The sequence below is a fragment of the Lonchura striata genome, chromosome 5 (assembly GCF_046129695.1).
Source record: "Lonchura striata isolate bLonStr1 chromosome 5, bLonStr1.mat, whole genome shotgun sequence".
NCBI classification, from domain to species: Eukaryota; Metazoa; Chordata; class Aves; order Passeriformes; family Estrildidae; genus Lonchura; species Lonchura striata.
Window position 1 is genome coordinate 29708683 of NC_134607.1, and position 17918 is coordinate 29726600.

The window sequence follows — 17918 nt, forward strand, 5'->3', positions numbered from 1 at the left end:
AGCTCTAAGTTGCATAGGAGATCAGCTCACCTGAACAAGCTGGAATATATTTTCCCACATCACTGTTTCTGCAATCTGCAAAGTAGAAGGCAGAGTCTGTTTCAGTGCTGCTTTATTGATATAACTGTGCAAACAAACTGCCAAATTATCCAGTAGATTCCCAACAGGAAACCTCTCTCATCCCCCTTTTTAAGTGCAGACTTGCATACATTTTTAGATAAACAGCACAAAACATAAATACTCTTCCCACACACAGAGATTATATCACAATATGCCTTAAGGATCTATCTCCCCAGTCCGGGGTTTCTACTGGGAAACCTCATCAGCAGTTAAGGCTGCAGTTGAGGATATAGCACCACACTCCTTTGCCTAGAACCTAACAAGAATTGGAGTAATAATATTAATTTTGGTTACTATTTCCTTGAAAAACAACTCCCATTTTTTACCAGGCTCATTTCCCTGTTATCAGTAATTCTGTATTTCTACTATTCTAATTCCAGCCTTAGAAAGAAACACCCTACCTAGCTCCTAGGGAGTTTGCCAGAATTAGAAGCCAGGCAACGCTTTCAGAAGATCTGGTATTTTTATCTCCAAAACTTAACTCTTAAGAACATTAAAACAACTTTTCATGTGTTGCTTTCACTCCTCCTTGCATAACACAGTATTGGAGCAGCATTTGACTCAAATTTCCCCACAGAGTCCTTTTCCATCAAGAAATAATTCCTATTTTCATTTGCTCACTCGCCCTGGTAATGTGCTGTAAAACTGGGCTTCATAAAACTTTGTTTCCTCCCCTCTTTCTTCACAAAGTACTTATGTACTTCAATAGTGAATCAGGACTGATAAGAAAATTAAAGGCTTTTTGAGCTCAAAAAGGCCTTACTTGTACCAAAGTGTCAAACCATACGGCAGAGATGACACTGTACCAAGGGGCAAGGGCACGAAACCCCCACCCATGGGCCCTGGAGGTGGGAAGGCAGAACAACCCCAGACACGGGATCAAACAAGGGGTCTCATGTCAATTTTTGCTTTTTCCTTCTCTGGCCACACTGTATCTTGGTTAGACCACAGTGCTGAATCTATTTTTGTATGCACATGGCATAATTTGTAAAAAAACTTGTGGGCCCTTCACCCCAAAAAATTGGAAAAATGCTACCTAATCTTTTTCAGTTCTATGTAAGCAGGCTATAGAACAGCCAGTTAATGAAAGTAAAAATAAATTTCTCTAGACTTTCTTATTAATCTTTCCTCAGCTTCTGAAGCCACCCCTGGGCCACCTGTGCAGAGAAGCAGAAGCTCCATCTGAGGCACAGAGAGCAGGCAGGGCTGCACCTGCAGGCAGAGAAACAGCACGTGCCAATCACAAGAAGGGCAACAGAGAGAAATGCATAGTGTAAATTCAGTTTTCCACATACCTTTAGACATAAACTCAGGGTTTTATAGCAAGTTGAAACCTTTACTTGCTAACAAAAAAAAATCACTGAAATGTAAACTAAGGCTGGTCCTGGCATACATGATCTACCATCAGTTAGGTCAGTATATCCCAAATGGGATTTGGATGTGCTTTTGCTTTTGAGAGGTTTGTTTTGTTTTGTTTCATTTGGTTTGTTTGGTTTTTTTTTTTATTTTACAAGATATTTCTTGAAAAACATCTGATTTAAGATGTTTTCCTACCTTCAACATAGTATTGCTGACTTAGCTTGACTTCACAGTAATGTGGTACAGTTTTCATGGTCACATAGATGTGTTGTGCTACATTGACTTCAATGCAATTGAATTGTACCTGTACCTGTTTAAAACATTGATAAAATTGGGTTCACACATGACTTCCAGATGCAGAAAAACCTTCAGCTAAGATATTTAAGAAATAAATATTCTTCATTCAGATATATTTACATTTAAAAGCAGCATTAAGGTAGCATTAGGAATGTAAAAGAAGCAGATACAACTTAATAAAAGGATTTCAAAAAGTACCATTATTTCTAATCCAGGATATTGCTATCACCTTCACTTTTAGAAATCCAAATATCTACAATATATCAAATAATCCTAAAAGCATAGAAATATCAAAAACCCCAGTCTATAGACATTTTACAAGCACAAAATTTGCAGAATTGAAAAAAAAAACCTGTTTAAATATTTAATGGCAACTTCAGAAAATGAATTAATTACAATAACAGTTTATGAGACAGAAAGTAATTTAAGAAACAAAAGTTGAGGTCCAGTTATAGCAGGTCATTCCCTCGTTGCTATCAGTTAACTATTAAATTCCTTGTAGGTTTTCATGTTGGATACTCTCCTATTTGGCAAAAGGCATTTGGAGGGTAAAAGATGTCTTATGTCACCATTTTAGTCACTGAACTGAAACTAGGAAAATTTCATTAAATATGTTTGATTCTTGCATATAAACCTGCTTTACTCTAAAAGCTACTGGTTGCTGACTGGTGGCCCTGCATTGCCCATAGGGATGGATGTGGATGTTCCATCATCAAGAGACACCAAGTGCAAACTGCAACTGCATTTTGGGGGAGCTTTGTTCCACATGTGCAATCAGTGTAAGGTGTCCAAACACATGAAGCAGCACATTGAGTACAGGATTAGTGACCATTATCCACCAGTAACTCCAAAAATTCATGCCTTTCCAACAGTTGGTCAAGGGTAGTTCTTTTTTTCCCCAGTTGCAAATGTTAGTAACAAATACTTCCCTTTAACAGATATTGCCCCTTAAAAGGGCTTAGGACAGATGAGCACAAGTGCTTAGGCACCTATCTGTGTAAACTCCAGTGATATGGTTTGACTGAAGTAATATGAACTTAAAATCTCTGTAGCATTGCTCTTCCTAGACACTGGAGTCAGAAAAGCTTCCACACAATTCGGAGGGCGTAACAAGAAAGCCAGTAAGACTGGTATAAAAATTAGGCTCTGCAGAGACAGACTCCCTTGTCAAAAGGTAGGCAGAAGAAATATAAGGATGGTAGAAAATTAAATTTATATATTGTAAAAGGTAATTTTGTTGTGGAGTTTCATTGGCTATGCTGAAGCATATGTTTCACTGTAGTTTTCCACAAGTCAATAAGCCAAAAAAAAAAAAAAAAAAAAAAAAAAGAGATGCAAAAGGTTTTTTATTTCCAAAGGCTTATAAACATTTAAATGAAAAATTACTGCACTCAAAACAGGAGTTTACCTTCTTTCCATTAAGCATCTTGCTTTTTTTCCTAGTGAATCTCACGTTTATGCATTGAGATTGCTGTGTGTCCAGTGAAAAAGAGCATATTTCCAGCCCACGGACATTCTCTGAAATGAGTTAGGAACAGATTGCAAAAATATAACTTAAGCATCTTTAAGATCAAAAACATTAATTAAAATACACCATATCATAAGCTTTCCTTCTAAGTGGAAGGCACATGTATCTCTGTTAAAAAAGAGACATTATATATAACTCATACATAGGAGTAGGAACAAGGATTTAATGCAGATTGCTATAAATGAAGCTTTAATTATGCAAGTTTAAAAATAAACCTATTAACTCTGAGTGAAGCAACTAGAAAATATCTAAATGGTAACATATGAAGCACATGAATGGCAAGGTGTTAGTAAAAATAGACTATGCACAGGAAGATCATATACTTTTATTTTCTTGTAGTGCAGAACTGTAACTTCAGATGAATAAACTGTTTCTCCTTCTGTAGGGGCAGTCACTCATGTCCAGATTATCAGAGCAGACAGAATTAGTGTGTGTGCCTGCATGGATGCCATAGCAAGAAAGAAAAGGGCAGTTGTGTTCTTGGGGTACTGGCAGAGGACAAGTTACATATGTTATATTGGAAGGCAGAATTCATTATCTCAGTCCTCATTCACTTCAGAAGGGTCACAACTTCATCCTGTTGTAGTAAAATGCTTTCACAAAATTATTTTCCTGATAACATTACATGAAAACAGCTTGGTCCCAAATATTACAATATGGAACAAATTTTGGCTGAATGGCTATAAACAAAAAGTGAACAGAAAGCTGATTCCTACCATCCAGACTCAGTGTTCCTTTAATGTTTAAATGGAGAGAGCATGGGCTTCCTTGGACACATTTCATCACTGTTGAGATCTTCATGCTTTTCAGTACCCCAGAAGATAAAGATGCAGGAGCATCATGGCAGAAGCTGTTAAAAATGCCACCTGCAAATGCAAACACAAGGGCAGAGAAAACTCATTGCACACAGGATGACTGGGGCAGAGCAAGCTCTACAGGGGAAGTTCCAGCTCTCCTGAAACCAGTAAGAAAGTGACCAGCAAAGCCAGTACTTTACCTAAGACTTTCACACAGCCAACATGGCTATGTAGGGTGTTGGAATAAATTTCTATGCTTAAGGAAATGTTAACCCATAGGAGGAAGCAATCACACTTCTAACAACTAAGGTTAGCAGACCACACCTAGATTAATACTGGTTCTAATTAATTAGATCTGCTAGATCATGGCTAAACAAATAGTTTGTATAAACTTTTTTCAGAACTAGTACCTGTATGTTGTGAACACTCTCATAATAGTACTTTAATTTTAGGACATTCTGATGGTCTCCACTGTTGATAAAATTTCACTTTCACACAAGAGGGCACCATTGCATTCCTAGTCATGGAAGAGTACCTTATGCCTACAGGATTTCCTTCTGCTTTAGACCAGAGCAAGAGCAAAATAAATATTATCCAGGCCTTCTTCAAGGCACAGAACACAATAATCAATAGGTGTAGAACCCAGCTACTGTGTCTTCTTCAATTTCCCTGTGTAAATTTAGTCATTCCAAAGCCTTAGGAAATGGATTTGCAGAGCTAAAACTGTAGGCTAGTATAAAAGGAAAAAAATAGTCTTAAGACCCTAAACCTCATCAGCTAGCATATTTCATCTCTTTCTACTTCTCAGTCTGCCCTACACAGAAATCAGTTATTTATTTATGAATTTATACTGGTACAGTGGATTTAATCCCCAGTGCATTTCTTGGGTTTCTCTACTTCACATTCATTCTTTGTAGTCCCAAAAACTATTAATTCAAGAAACTATCAGAACAAATAGCCAGAGAATTAGGTTTTGTCCCTTGATTTTGTGGTATGCGATGAAGCACAGCTCTTTTTAGTTGTAACTGTGTAATTGCTATTTCTTTGAAATATTTACTAGGTTTCTTCTTTTCACACATGAAAGATAAAAACCACCCAAGTTAAAAAAAAAAAAAAAAAGTATTTTATTGACCATTCTCCTTCTCTGGGTGAGAGGCTAGAAGAACAAAAACAAAACAAAACAAAAAAAAATTGACTCATATAATTCAGCTGTTTAAAATGTTCAACATATATGGCAAAAGGTATGGAAGCATGAAACAGCAGTGCCACAAAACTGTACTTGCCATAAAATTCAGGACAGCACTCTTAATGGAATCATCAAGAAAGGGCACGTCACTCAATGTCAAGCCAAGAACTGTTGTCAAATGTGGATGTTCAGTGACTCACATGGAAGACACATCCACAGCTCTCACAGAGGAAAGGTGTGGAGAAGAAGGAAACACAAAGCTTATCCTTACTTATCCTTCCAACCCTTCCAGTGAAGGAAAGCGCTGTAAATTCAAAGACTGAAAGTGCATTAACCTGAACAGGAATTCTTCCTGTCGTATGAGATCTTCCTAACCTTATGAGATCCTCATTTTCCCAATGTCCAGTTCCAGCAGAAGGCCATTGTCAAAAATCAGATACTGGTACTGCAGGATGTGAAGACAGGCTAACATAAATGTGGCACCTTCACTTAAATCTGTTAAATCTGTTAGGCCTTAGGTGCCCTCACACCTGGTATCAGGAGAAATAAGTCCTGTGTGATACATATCACATACATACAGTCAGAAGAGACAAAACCTTCACACCCAAGTCTCCACTCTATTAGCCTGGTTTTGTGTCATTGAACATATTTTGGAGGCAACAGAACATGCTGATATGAACCAAGTGGAAAAGCATGGGAAAACAAGGACACTTTACCTCAACTGGCAGTAGGTCAACTCTGAATTATCAAAAGAAATACTGAAAATTAGCAAAGACAATTTATGTAAACCAAAGGAAAAAACACAGATCACTCAAAATATACACATAAGGCTTTAGGAGCAATTGGAGTACCTTGAATTTTGAAGAATTTATAAACATTTCCACAGAGATGAGACAGCCCTCAGAAGTACAGTGCACAGCAGCTGGATATGAACACTGTATTCCGTGTTCCAAGAATGGGTGGTGTAATAATCCTGAAGGTATCTCAGGATGGAAAGTTTTTGCACAACACTTAATTAATCCACCCACAACTAACTGGGTGTTTATAATATTGTAGAACTACTTGATAACTATTACTAATAATGTGATAAGTGATTATTAGTTTGAGCTCTGTCTCTTTGCTCAAAAATATTTTTTCCTGACTACATTGTATGAGATGCAGTTGTGGATACCCAGTGGTATCTGGGAGTAACTGGTTCTGCTTAAGTTTTGGTTATTGGTGTAAATTTCTTGATCCAGACTTATAACCTTGCCCATTGCTATGTCTGCATAGAAATTATCTGAGGGGAGGGCAATGTAGAGATAGATAGATTAGATAGATAGATAGATAGATAGATAGATAGATAGATAGATAGATAGATGGATAGATAGACAGATATTCAAAGTGGATAGGTCTTTACAAAGTGTTCTGTTTGTGTGTATTTGACCTTATTTTTTAGTTGGGAGGGGGGGAACTGCCATGATTTAGTTGAATTTTCTCCTTAGCTGTTACAGTCTGAGGTATGATATCAGCAGATGCTGGAACTATCTCATGAAAATTCTTACTCAGCCTGGGTGCATTACTGACATTGGATCAGCATCAGACAGATGCACAAACACTCTGCTGTCCCATCAGCAGAGACACTGTTCTCCTTGATCATGGTTTCTACTTTCAAACTGAGAACAAATATGTAACACACTGAATAAAATGAAACTACGCTTCCACTTTGGATTATTTTTTCCATTAATTTTATTATAGATTTTGCGAATTGCAAAATATACTGCAATACTCATTAGAATTAGTTTAAATGGATCATATCATGCATGAGGATACTAGCACTGGATTACAGTAAATACATGATACAAGGATGACCTGAAAGAAAATAATTTTCATTGTGTAAATCATCACAGTATGAGACTCATTTCTGACTAATTCTTCCGTAAACTCCTACTTTATCATCTTTTAATCCCCCCTTAAGTTATTTTTTTCTGGAACACACCCCATTTTCCTTTTCACACAAGTAGTTTTATCTATACCGCAGGAGACATAAAGATACATCTTGCTACACAAACCATCTGTTGGGTAAATCTTACCTATATTTTCTGTTTATGAATAATAGCTGTAATTAGCCCTACATGAGAGAGGGATTGTTGCTTTAATTATGGGCACATATAAGCCCAGGCATAAAGAAACCAAGGCTTTTTACTCAGCATGTAGACATTTCCTTGTACTTTTGCCATCAGCTCAACCACAGCAGATAATTTTTTAATCTGATGATGCAGCAATCAACCTAGAACTGTCATGACAGCAAATCACACCTTATGTACAGTTGGATAATAGAAGCCGGAGCTGAGCAAAGGATATGCAACAGAAATGAATAAATTGATAATTTGAAGCCTCAGGTAAGAAGATGAAATTGGAGAAGAGCATTAAAAAAAAAAAAAAAAAAAAAAAAAAAAGCAAGCAGAGAAATCCTTTTAATAACAAAACTGGGACAACACCCAATAGAAAATCTTGACTGTTTTTTTATCTGATAAATCATCCCTATAAGTATTGTAAGACTCTGAGCTACTTAAGGATACTGACAGTGCTAAATCTGTGAGCATCTCTAAAGCCTACTAGAATTGCTTCACTGGCACATCATTCCATGAGTATAAATTACAGTAGTATTTCAAACCTATTTGCATATGATTTACCACAGTATCTGCTGCAACTGTTCATTAGGATGATTCAACAAAATTCATCAGCAAAGTAGATGTGCTGTCCTACAATAACCACATGGTGCACTTCAGTTAATAAGTACCAAAATTCACTACTTGTAAGTACTTACAGCAATTATGAAATTGATTAAAATTTAGACTGACAGCCTCTCTTTCACAAGAGATTGCAATACACAGTAAATTAAAAGGGTTTCATGGTTGTGTGTTCAGAAAACATTTCAAACTTTTAGCGATATTGAACAACACTGTGATACACTGTGCCAAATACATTTTCTGAAAATTAATTTTTTTTAATCATTGATATTTTTATATCCATTTATGGATATATTACAGTGAATTTCAAATACTACAGTAGTTCTTATGTGCTACCTAACAGTCTAGAAGAGCAGGAGGAGGAAGGCAGAGTCAAAGTCACACTGCCAAATACTACTGAGGTAGTGGCTGCAAATTTTAGGAAATATATTTTTGTTGATGCTAAAAGAAATTACTATTGTAAAAGTCCTCTACTATAGAGTTAACATCTTTTAAAGTAATGTTATCTCAAATACCAAATAATTTTTAAAAATAATATAGAAAAGGAAGTATGCAAAGGAGTATACACCCACTGTTACATTAGGATGAAGACAGAAAATGTTTTTTCATTACCCCTCTAAGTCTGAGCATCCTACATGTTACATGTGTTGAAGGTAGCTGATAAGATTTTTTCAGACAGCACTGAAAAACCTACAACCAGCTTCATGTATATCGTCTTCAGAGATGTGGATCTTTAGTTTACAAACCCTTCAGTGCCCTTCCAGTTGAGTGAAATATCGAGCTTATCTGGCGTGCATCATCTGCATGTCCCTGCATCAGGGGTTGGACCAAATGATTCCCAGAGGTGCCTTCTGACCTCAGCCAGGCTGTGCTCTGAGCAACTCTGGCAGTCAACAGCGTGACAACCCCTCTTGCCTCTCTCCCAGCATAGAAATCCCTTGTCCTAAAATGGATGGAATGAATCACCACCTCATGGTACCAATGAGTCTCCACTATCTAAATCTGCATTTGTGTAACACCCAGCACAGATTTTAACTCACAACCAACAGAATTACGAGTGTTCTTCCCTTTGAGAATAGGTTGAAGGTCTTGATTTTCTCTGCCTGTACTGCTCAAGGACATAAAGGCATGCTTCAGCTAGCACAGCAAGGGTCAACACCCCTGTTTCTTCTACCTTCCACATGGTTTGTGCAACTACCAACTCAGCTGCCTAGTCCCAACAAGATTCATTTACAACCCCTGAACTAGCCACCAAAGGCTACTCTGCTGACCAGCAGAAGACTAGAGATTTTTTCTGGGGGGACTTTTATCTGCATCCCTTCCAAACACATATTCTTTCTCTCCATCTCAACACAATCCCATAAATGCCATGCATTCTGAGTAAGGATTCATGCCAGCTGGCATTCAGCTCATGCCCCATGCCACAGCACCAGCATCTCACATGCCTGAGCTCAGCATCACATCTTTCACGTCTATGCACTCACTGCCGTGTGCATTCAGGAAAGGCACTGTGGGCACCAGCAGTGCTCAGAGCTGAGCTCCAGCTAGGATGGCCCTCTCAGGGGAGCCTGACTGTCCTCTGAGTGGGGACAGTGACAGTCCTTTCAGCAGGGGTCATGACTGTCCTCTCAGGCAGGACTGTGACTCTCCTCTCAGTGGGCAGTTTGCCAGGCAGCAGCCTCGTACTTCCCTGCAGATGACTGTGTGCTCTGGAGGAGTGACTGATGGAGGCTTCAGAGCTCAGGTCATTCAAGACCCTGTGTTATTACTATAGGCAATATCAATAATGAGTAGAAGCAATAAAAACATATAAAATTACTTAGCAAACTCTCTTTCCTTCACTATGGTAAGGAAAACTATAAAGCAGTTGGCATTATTAGCCTAATATTTATCAAAACCTACCAATTTCCAATGTTTTTTATTAAAGAACTGGCGGTAAATACCCTGTCATGACAGTGATCTGATGTCACTATGATAGTGGATTTAATATCTTTAATAAATTACCTTTAAAAAAACCCAGCAAAAATGTGAATGACGTATACTCACCAGAAGGTTTGCTTTTACAGTGAATCCCCTGCAAACAGAAACAAAATATTTTAAAAGCTGAGGTAATAATAAAAACAAATATTGCTCAATCATTGAACACAAGTAAACATACCTTAAACAGGTAAACATATTCATAGTTCACAACTGAAATAATTTTAAAGGTTAAAAAAATTATTTTCCAATACAGTGGAAAAAACACATCAGTGCTGCATATGACAGCCCAATACGTATGGGAACACAAGATCAGCATTATCCTTATTTTCATGTATTTCCACAGTGAATGAAACTGTTTTAACAAGTATAAGAGTTCCATCAAATAAAGACATAATTTTATGAGGTACTGCCATTCCTAGTGACCAAGAGGTCATGCATTACTTCCCATTCCTACTGACCAAGACTTCATAAAACTCTAAAATGGATTTGTTCACACCAGAGCAAAGAAACCAAATGATTTTATAACAGAAGATATCTAAAACATTATTAAACATATGTGATTTTTAGAAGATCGTACTAGAAAGGAAGCACTATGGCAATTGCAAAGGAAGTCTAGAAAGAGGACTTTTTATTTCAGACATCTGGCTTAAACACTGAAAATAAAATTACTCAGCCACAGTACTTATTGTGTTCTAGAGAAAGTGTCTTTGTAAGAGGCAAAGTGAACCTGGCATTGAGATTTTAACAAGCTTCCAGCTATCTTTCAGACAGACTACATCCATTCTCCCAGTAAAAAAAAAAAAAAAAAAAAAAAAAAAAAAAAATTTAACCACACACTAAAATTTTGTACAGTACAAAAATAACAAATCTTACTTTGACTGCTAAGTATGACATTATAAAGAAAGGCTATTCCTTAGCCAGCAAACACTGTTTGCTGCTGTTCTGGCATAGCCCTTATACCAGTATTCTTTTCCATACAGAATATATGTTCCTATGTTCTTCCCTTTAAAAGCAGTGTCCTGTTGACAGAGATACTTTTGTCACACCCACAAAAATAGCAGGCAGCACCTTCTCTCCTCTGCTCTCAAATGGGCTGGCAGCTCTCAGTCCTTTTAAAACATTTTAGGATCTTGTCAACAAGGCAGCAACCTGTGAGCTTTAGAGACAGCAAAAGTCTTCTGGTGGACATTTAAAAGCTCTTGAATTCAAACACAACAATTGAAAGGAGGCTACAGCCTGGGCAAGCATAACTCTTGCTTGGTTTTCCAGGAGGCTTTCATCCACAGGGTATCCTCTGCTCCACAGAAATAAAGCTGTGGAGCAAAACCATATTATTGCTGCAGGTGAGAAATGGCAGCATATTCTGTCCCCTGTGGCAGCTGCCTGGGGTACCTGAGAAGTGTGTCCTGTCCTTCATGGCAGCTTTTCATTTGAGCTAAATAAGTGCCTTCTTAAAGGAGGCCTTTGGAAAACCAGTGACCACTGTCTAACCTGTATCAGTTCCCATTCTTCTGTCCTTTTGGCAGTCCTATTTTTTAACAATCACTTTTGGACATAAGTTGTCATCTTCTACTGTTGGCAATTTGATACTATGACTCAAAAAAAGTGCAAATGCATAAAGGTGGTATTTTAAACCACATTTTATAATAAGACCATTGTGGTCATATACTGTCCTAGACTAAAGATTAGAAAAATGTTTTGTGACATTTTTAAAGATATCGGTTTGGCTGCTTCTACAGCATAATACATTGACACTCAAATTAGGGCCTGTTGCAACAGACAAGGCATAATGGTTTTAAATTAAAAGAGGGTTGATTTAGATCAGATGTAAGTAAGAAAATGTTTTACAGTGAGGGTGGTGGAAATATTCAAGGCCAGGTTGGATGGGGCTCAGAGTTCCCTGACCCAGCTGGAGCTATCCCTGCTCACCACAGGGGACTAGGTGACCTTTAAAGTTCCCTTCCAGCCCAAACCATTTCATGATTCTATAAAGCATACCAAACTTCTTTACATAGTTGTTCTAAAACTGGGATACTTCTATTTCAAAGGTTTTATAATTTCCTCAAATCCCCATGAAAAACTGAAAATGGTAACTGATAAAACCTAATTTCTGCTGTATCATAGAAATACTTGTTATTTATTATTTCTGTAAGGAACTGCTGGATCAACTAATTTCTCAGTCATTATTTACTGGGAGAAATTAATCTCTCATGAGGCTGATCATTCAGCAAATTACTTCCATGTTTTTAACTTCCCATTTTGCAGCCAGACTGTTGAAAATATTTTGGTTAGGTGGCTTGACATAGTTCCTAATTGCCAGTCAAAATTTCTTAGAACAGCATCTTTAACTTCTCTAACCATTCTTTCTGGTTATAACCTTAGTGCAAAAAATACATTTAAAAAAATCAAGACCACAATGAATTGAACAATAAAAAATCTCACAAAAATCAGAGGATTCAGCCTTTTAATTAGAGGAGGTCATCCCCCTGTTGTGAAACCTGAAAAATGAAAACTGAATGTAAAATAATTAAATTACATATATTGCAGGGGGAAAAACAAAACATCCACTTCTGTCGGCTATGGCATGATAAAAAAATTCACTTATACCTAAGTCCTAATTAATTACTGGTTTTCACTATTGCATAGAGGAATCCTATCATCTGAACCCTTACATTTATTTTCTTGACTTTTCCACAGGAAATAAAGAAACATGCTTCTGTGACTTTTGATCTGGTAAGATGTTTTGTCATCCTTGGGCACTTGGTTGTGTTCTGGGTGAGGAGTTGTTGGGAAGGTTTATATAAATAATCAAATATTTGCACAAACACTTCCCAGTTACAGCAACATTTTGTCATAGCCCAATTTCTTATTTTTTTGAGAAGTGTTTATTTTTATTGTACAATACCAAGTGGGTGGGGGTGGCATTTTCTTTTACAATCACTTTGCAAAACAGTCCAAAGAGACCATTTTTCTGAAAGAATAACTCAAATGAATTAACCAAGTTCCTCTCTCACTTTCTATATCTTTTGTTTTCAGGAATTTTCAGTGATGAGTGCAATAGAAAAACATAACACACTAAAACAGGAATGGAAATTTTCTTCCCCTTTTACAAATGCCAAGGGCATCTTTTATGCAAAAATAAGATCCTGAACATGATAGTACATTTTACACCTATACAGGGAGAATTTTTGATTCATATCTTCTTTGGCAAAGAGCCTAAGTAAAATATACTTACACAATGCACAAACAGTTAGGGGTTTTCCTATTTCTCTGGGGTTTTCCCCATTTGTGGTATTACTCAACTATAGATAGAGGTTATCTGAACAGGCACCACCAGCATGCAGCATTCTGAATAGAAGACGTGGTGCCAACTTTTTAGCTAGCACAGCAACTTCTCCCCAATCTAAGACAATTGTAATATCCCATTGTTCTAATGGCTGTAGAGAAGAGAGTGAGATCAGCAGAGGAAGACTTGGATTAGGAGTACAGAGAGTGTTTTCATGAATTAAAATTGCCAAGAAAAAGAAACAAAGATCAAATCTGCTTCCCATTTCCTCTCATATCTTCAGGCATTAAATCAAGAGCAGAATTGTGGAAATTCCTCCCTGGATGTTCTGTCATGCAGGAAAGAGTCTGAGGAAAATTTGGGTTCACAGTCTGTTAGTTCTTTTGAACCTCATTCATAGCAGAGCTGGTGGTATCTCTTCCACAACTCTATAAGAAGCCTGAAAATTCCTTAAAATATATTCTTTGCTTGGGACCAGGTTGACAGCCATTTACCATTCATTCATTAAGACACCTACATGAGTCAGTGAATGCAGAATCCTCCCTTTTGAGTGGTGCTCACTGGCAAAGCTATTAGCTACATTTCTACCTTAAGTTCAGTTGTCAGAGAAGGCAGAGAGAAAGGAACATGACCATATTCTAATGTTTCCCTTTATCCCACAGGTACCATATAATCTAATCCCTTTTAAAAACTGCTGAAGCATCATTTTAAAATCACTCAGGCTTTCATGTGCACTGCTGTGAGAGCCAGGGCTATTCCAGAAGATCTGTTGTCTACTAGCATCAAACCTTTTAGTTTCTTACATGAACACAATAATGGTTAGCTTCTACTGATTTCTGATTACTCCTTCTCTTTTCACTTAAAGGGATGTTTTCCACCCTGGAATTTACATTCATTTATCTTCAAGCAGTAATATACCTTTTCTAAGCTTTTTTTGTGAGACTGTAAAAGCCATGCTCTTTTACTCCTCTCTAATAAACCAGACTTTACGTATAACCACCACCCTTCTCAGCAACTTCTACTTCAATGTATCTGTCCAAATTGAGTGACCAGAACGATCCGTAGCTGTGAAGACACTGGGGCTCATTTTGTGCCTTATAAAGTCATACTAATCTTTGTCTCAGTTGGGAACACCACAGCCATGCCATATCCTCCACCACAGAGGGGGAGCTACTTACCCCTGCTGTGTGAACAATCCAACAGCAGCTTTCCTTTCTGCAGCTGTCCACCCATTCAGCTCACAGAGAGAGGAGCCCACAGATGCTGGTCCATTAGAGTTCTCAGTGATTTCTCATGGCCTCTAGTAAAAAACTTGGCATGCCAGTGTGATCCCAATCACCTCCATAAGGAAAGGTTCTTTGGGCAGTGGACAGCCACTGTCAAAGTTTTATGCATCTCCACCATTTAAGAACTTTGGATGGAAACAGAGAGGATTCAGAGCTCAAAAGCTCCACAGAGCATCAACAAATCACTGTAATTCCTTTCACAGAGATATTCAGGCCCAGAAACTATCTAGGGATTACTTTATGGAGGGAAATAACTGAGTATGTTTTAGCTTTTTCCAGAGCTATTTTCATAGATAAAGGTCATAATGCTTTTGCAATTTACATATCATTGATGCTGATGGGGACTGGAACCTCACAGAACTTTTCTCATTATGTTCTTAGAAAGCTCACTGCTGTATTTATCTTACCAAATGTAGAGAAACAGAATTCTTTATAGTAAAATAAAGCATAGTGATAACATAGTGATTCCTGTCCCACTGAAATAAGACTTAACTATATCATGGTCAAGTACTTACACAAAAAATTGGAAGTGAGTGAAAAGGAAAAATAATAGACCTCCAAAATACACTTGGCAAGTGAATTAAATTGTGGTTATATTTACCAAGAACCAGAGAAATTGCAATGATTAATATACTTAATATGAAAATTTAGAACAGTTAAAAATTTGTAGTTAGTACAGCTGATACAGTGCCCTTAAAAGACCTTTTCTGTAAAGGAGCATCTGTATGTGTTTTGGCATCACATGTAATTATTCTCATTGCCAAGGTAAAACTATGTTACTAATGACAGTTTTCAATTTTTGCCAAACCACGAGGTTGCTCTTCAGCTTTTACTGACAATGTGGTGATCTGATACATGTGAGTAGTGTGCAGTGGGATTAGCTAAGCATAGATGGAAACATTTGTACTGTAATTCATGCAGAAAAGAAACAGGCACCCAAACTTATGGCAAAGCATTATTTTGGACTACTTTAAACTACAAAAACACCTGGATGCTGCTGGATTGTTTTACAGAATGCTAAAAACAAAACATCTGAGTTATGTCTACACATTATCCAGCTCCAGGTCATTTCCCTGTGTGTTCCAAGTGGAATGAAAAACATCCCATCACATTAGTGCAGTGACGAATCTGAAAGAATAATTGCTGCTGAGAGGTGGGATATGAAGCTCAGGCTCAGCACAGTGCTAACGAGGTCATGCACATTTTGGATGAGAGCTGGCCTGAGTCTGGCAGGGCAAGGAACATCTGGCTGTGTTCAGGCTCTGCTGATGGGCTCTGAGCTGATCAGTGAAACAGCCAGGAACAAACAGGCAAGACATGATTGTGTTTACTGAAGATTATTGGACACTCTCCAGTAAGACCTCACAGGGATCTCAAGCAGAGACTGTTTACCAGCTGTCATTGCACTGCCTTCCATTTCACATGTAAATGCAAAGGTACAGACCCTGTCTTCCACAATCTGCTCCTTATCACAGGGCCAACACCTCCATCACAGCTTAGCAGCACTTCAGGAGTGCAGGAGCACATGACTAAGACCTTCAGCCCCCTTATATTTTCATCCTTCTGTTTACCTGCTGTTAGTCAGGTATAGCAGAGATTTCTGTTTTCCAGGCAGTATGCATTTCCTCCTCCACTGACTGATGCAGAGGAACCCTGATCCTATATTTTTACTGCACTATTCCATATGTTATCAGTACTGCACGTGGCACATAATATCTTCTGGCCCTCGCAGTGGGTACATGGCTGAATCCTTCTCACAGAGCAGAACAACTGGAAGAGTTAGCACAGTAATTTCTCAAAACTTTTGGCAGTGACACACATTTCTCCTACAAGTAAATGGCCAGACAAAACAATATTGCTTTGAGATCTCTCAACTGGGAAGAATATTCCCTGCTTCTTTTTTTTAAATTAATTTTATTTAAAAGTAATACTGAGATACATAAAAGGACCTACATATAAACTACTTGGTTTTAAATTTATTGGACCAAAGGGAGCTATGACTGCCTAAAATAAAAGCTGCGTGCTCTATTGTATGCTTCAGCTCCAGGACTAGAAGCAGAATTTTCTTGAAGCAACAGTATGCGTTAACTTCTTTCTTTTAGACATTAAAAGAACAAAAAAAAAAAAAATTGTCAATCATTCTGATGTCATGTTTTCTACAAGTTGTTAACAAAACAGAATAGTGAACAATAGACTCAGTAAAATTAAAATGTACTTTGACTGCCATACCATCAGCTGGTATAAATCAGCACCATCCCATGCACAGACTGTCCAAAATTTCAGACCACTCAGCTACATGAAAGGAGAACTAATCTACCAAATCAGCACTTCTAGTATAACAATGAGACAGGGACACTCTGACACAACATTAATTATTTCAATTACTTACTGGAAATTTCATACAGGGAATGATAAAATGGAATCCAAGAAATGTAGGGTGGAAGGCACCAAGTCCAGCTTCCTGCTAGAAGCAGTACTGTCACCAGCACCAGATGAAGTCAGCAATTATTTTGGTCATTTCTTGAAAAACTGGAGGACACAGATTCTACAAGCCCTCCAGTGAACCATGTGCTTTGAGGTTAGGATGTTATAATGATTTTTGTAGCACAAAACAGGCTACGAGAAAAAAGCTCCCTCAGCAACTCTGACAGAACTGAGACTAGCAGCCTCAGAGGTGACTGGAATCAGTGGGCCATAAGATTGTCATAGAAAAGAACAGAGACAAAATAAAAATATAGCAAGAATTCAAGTGAATGTTATAAGAACATACTCTCCAGGACAGAATTGCTCCTCCTGCTGCTGGAGACAGTAATTATTTCATTTGGAAATATGTATTTTTATTTTTGCCTGAAGATACTTTTCTATTCTTGTTACCATCTTCTCATATATCCTAACACTATTGCTCAGCAAAAAGAGACACACTGCAGGCCTTGTTTTCCAGTGCTCTGGCATACACAGCAAAGCCCTCATTGTTTTGCTCTAGGCAACTATTCTTTTAATATATGTCTAGAGTCAGTCCCAGGAGCAGCAGTCAGTGCTCAGCTGTACACTGTGAAATTTATAAATGAAAAATGCCACACTGCTCACATTTATAAATTGTGATGGACTTTGGTTGGGTGAGACACATTCCACTGATTCAAATGAACTCTGAATCTGATGCAAGTAGGGATGCATTATTTCACCTGTTGTGGTGAGTTGCCCCTGATGGATGCCAGGTGCCTCTGTCACCCCCTTCCACCACTGGACAGGGAATAGGAAATGTAACTAAAGGCTCCTGGTTCAAGATAAGGACAAGGAGAGATCTCCCAACAATTGCCATCATAGGCAAAATAGACTCAGATTGGGGA

General features: G+C 37.8%; 1 protein-coding gene across 1 annotated transcript in view; it reads right to left on the minus strand.

The window, feature by feature from the left end:
- Positions 1 to 17918, minus strand: part of IL17REL (interleukin 17 receptor E like) — a 43238-nt gene that overhangs the window by 15155 nt on the left and 10165 nt on the right. Inside the window, exons 2-6 of the mRNA XM_031503708.2 lie at positions 10066 to 10093; positions 4021 to 4170; positions 3185 to 3294; positions 1675 to 1789; positions 31 to 75 (exon numbers count right to left, since the gene is read on the minus strand). Coding sequence (XP_031359568.1) covers positions 31 to 75; positions 1675 to 1789; positions 3185 to 3294; positions 4021 to 4170; positions 10066 to 10093 — 448 coding nt within the window. The remainder of the gene's footprint in view (positions 1 to 30; positions 76 to 1674; positions 1790 to 3184; positions 3295 to 4020; positions 4171 to 10065; positions 10094 to 17918) is intronic.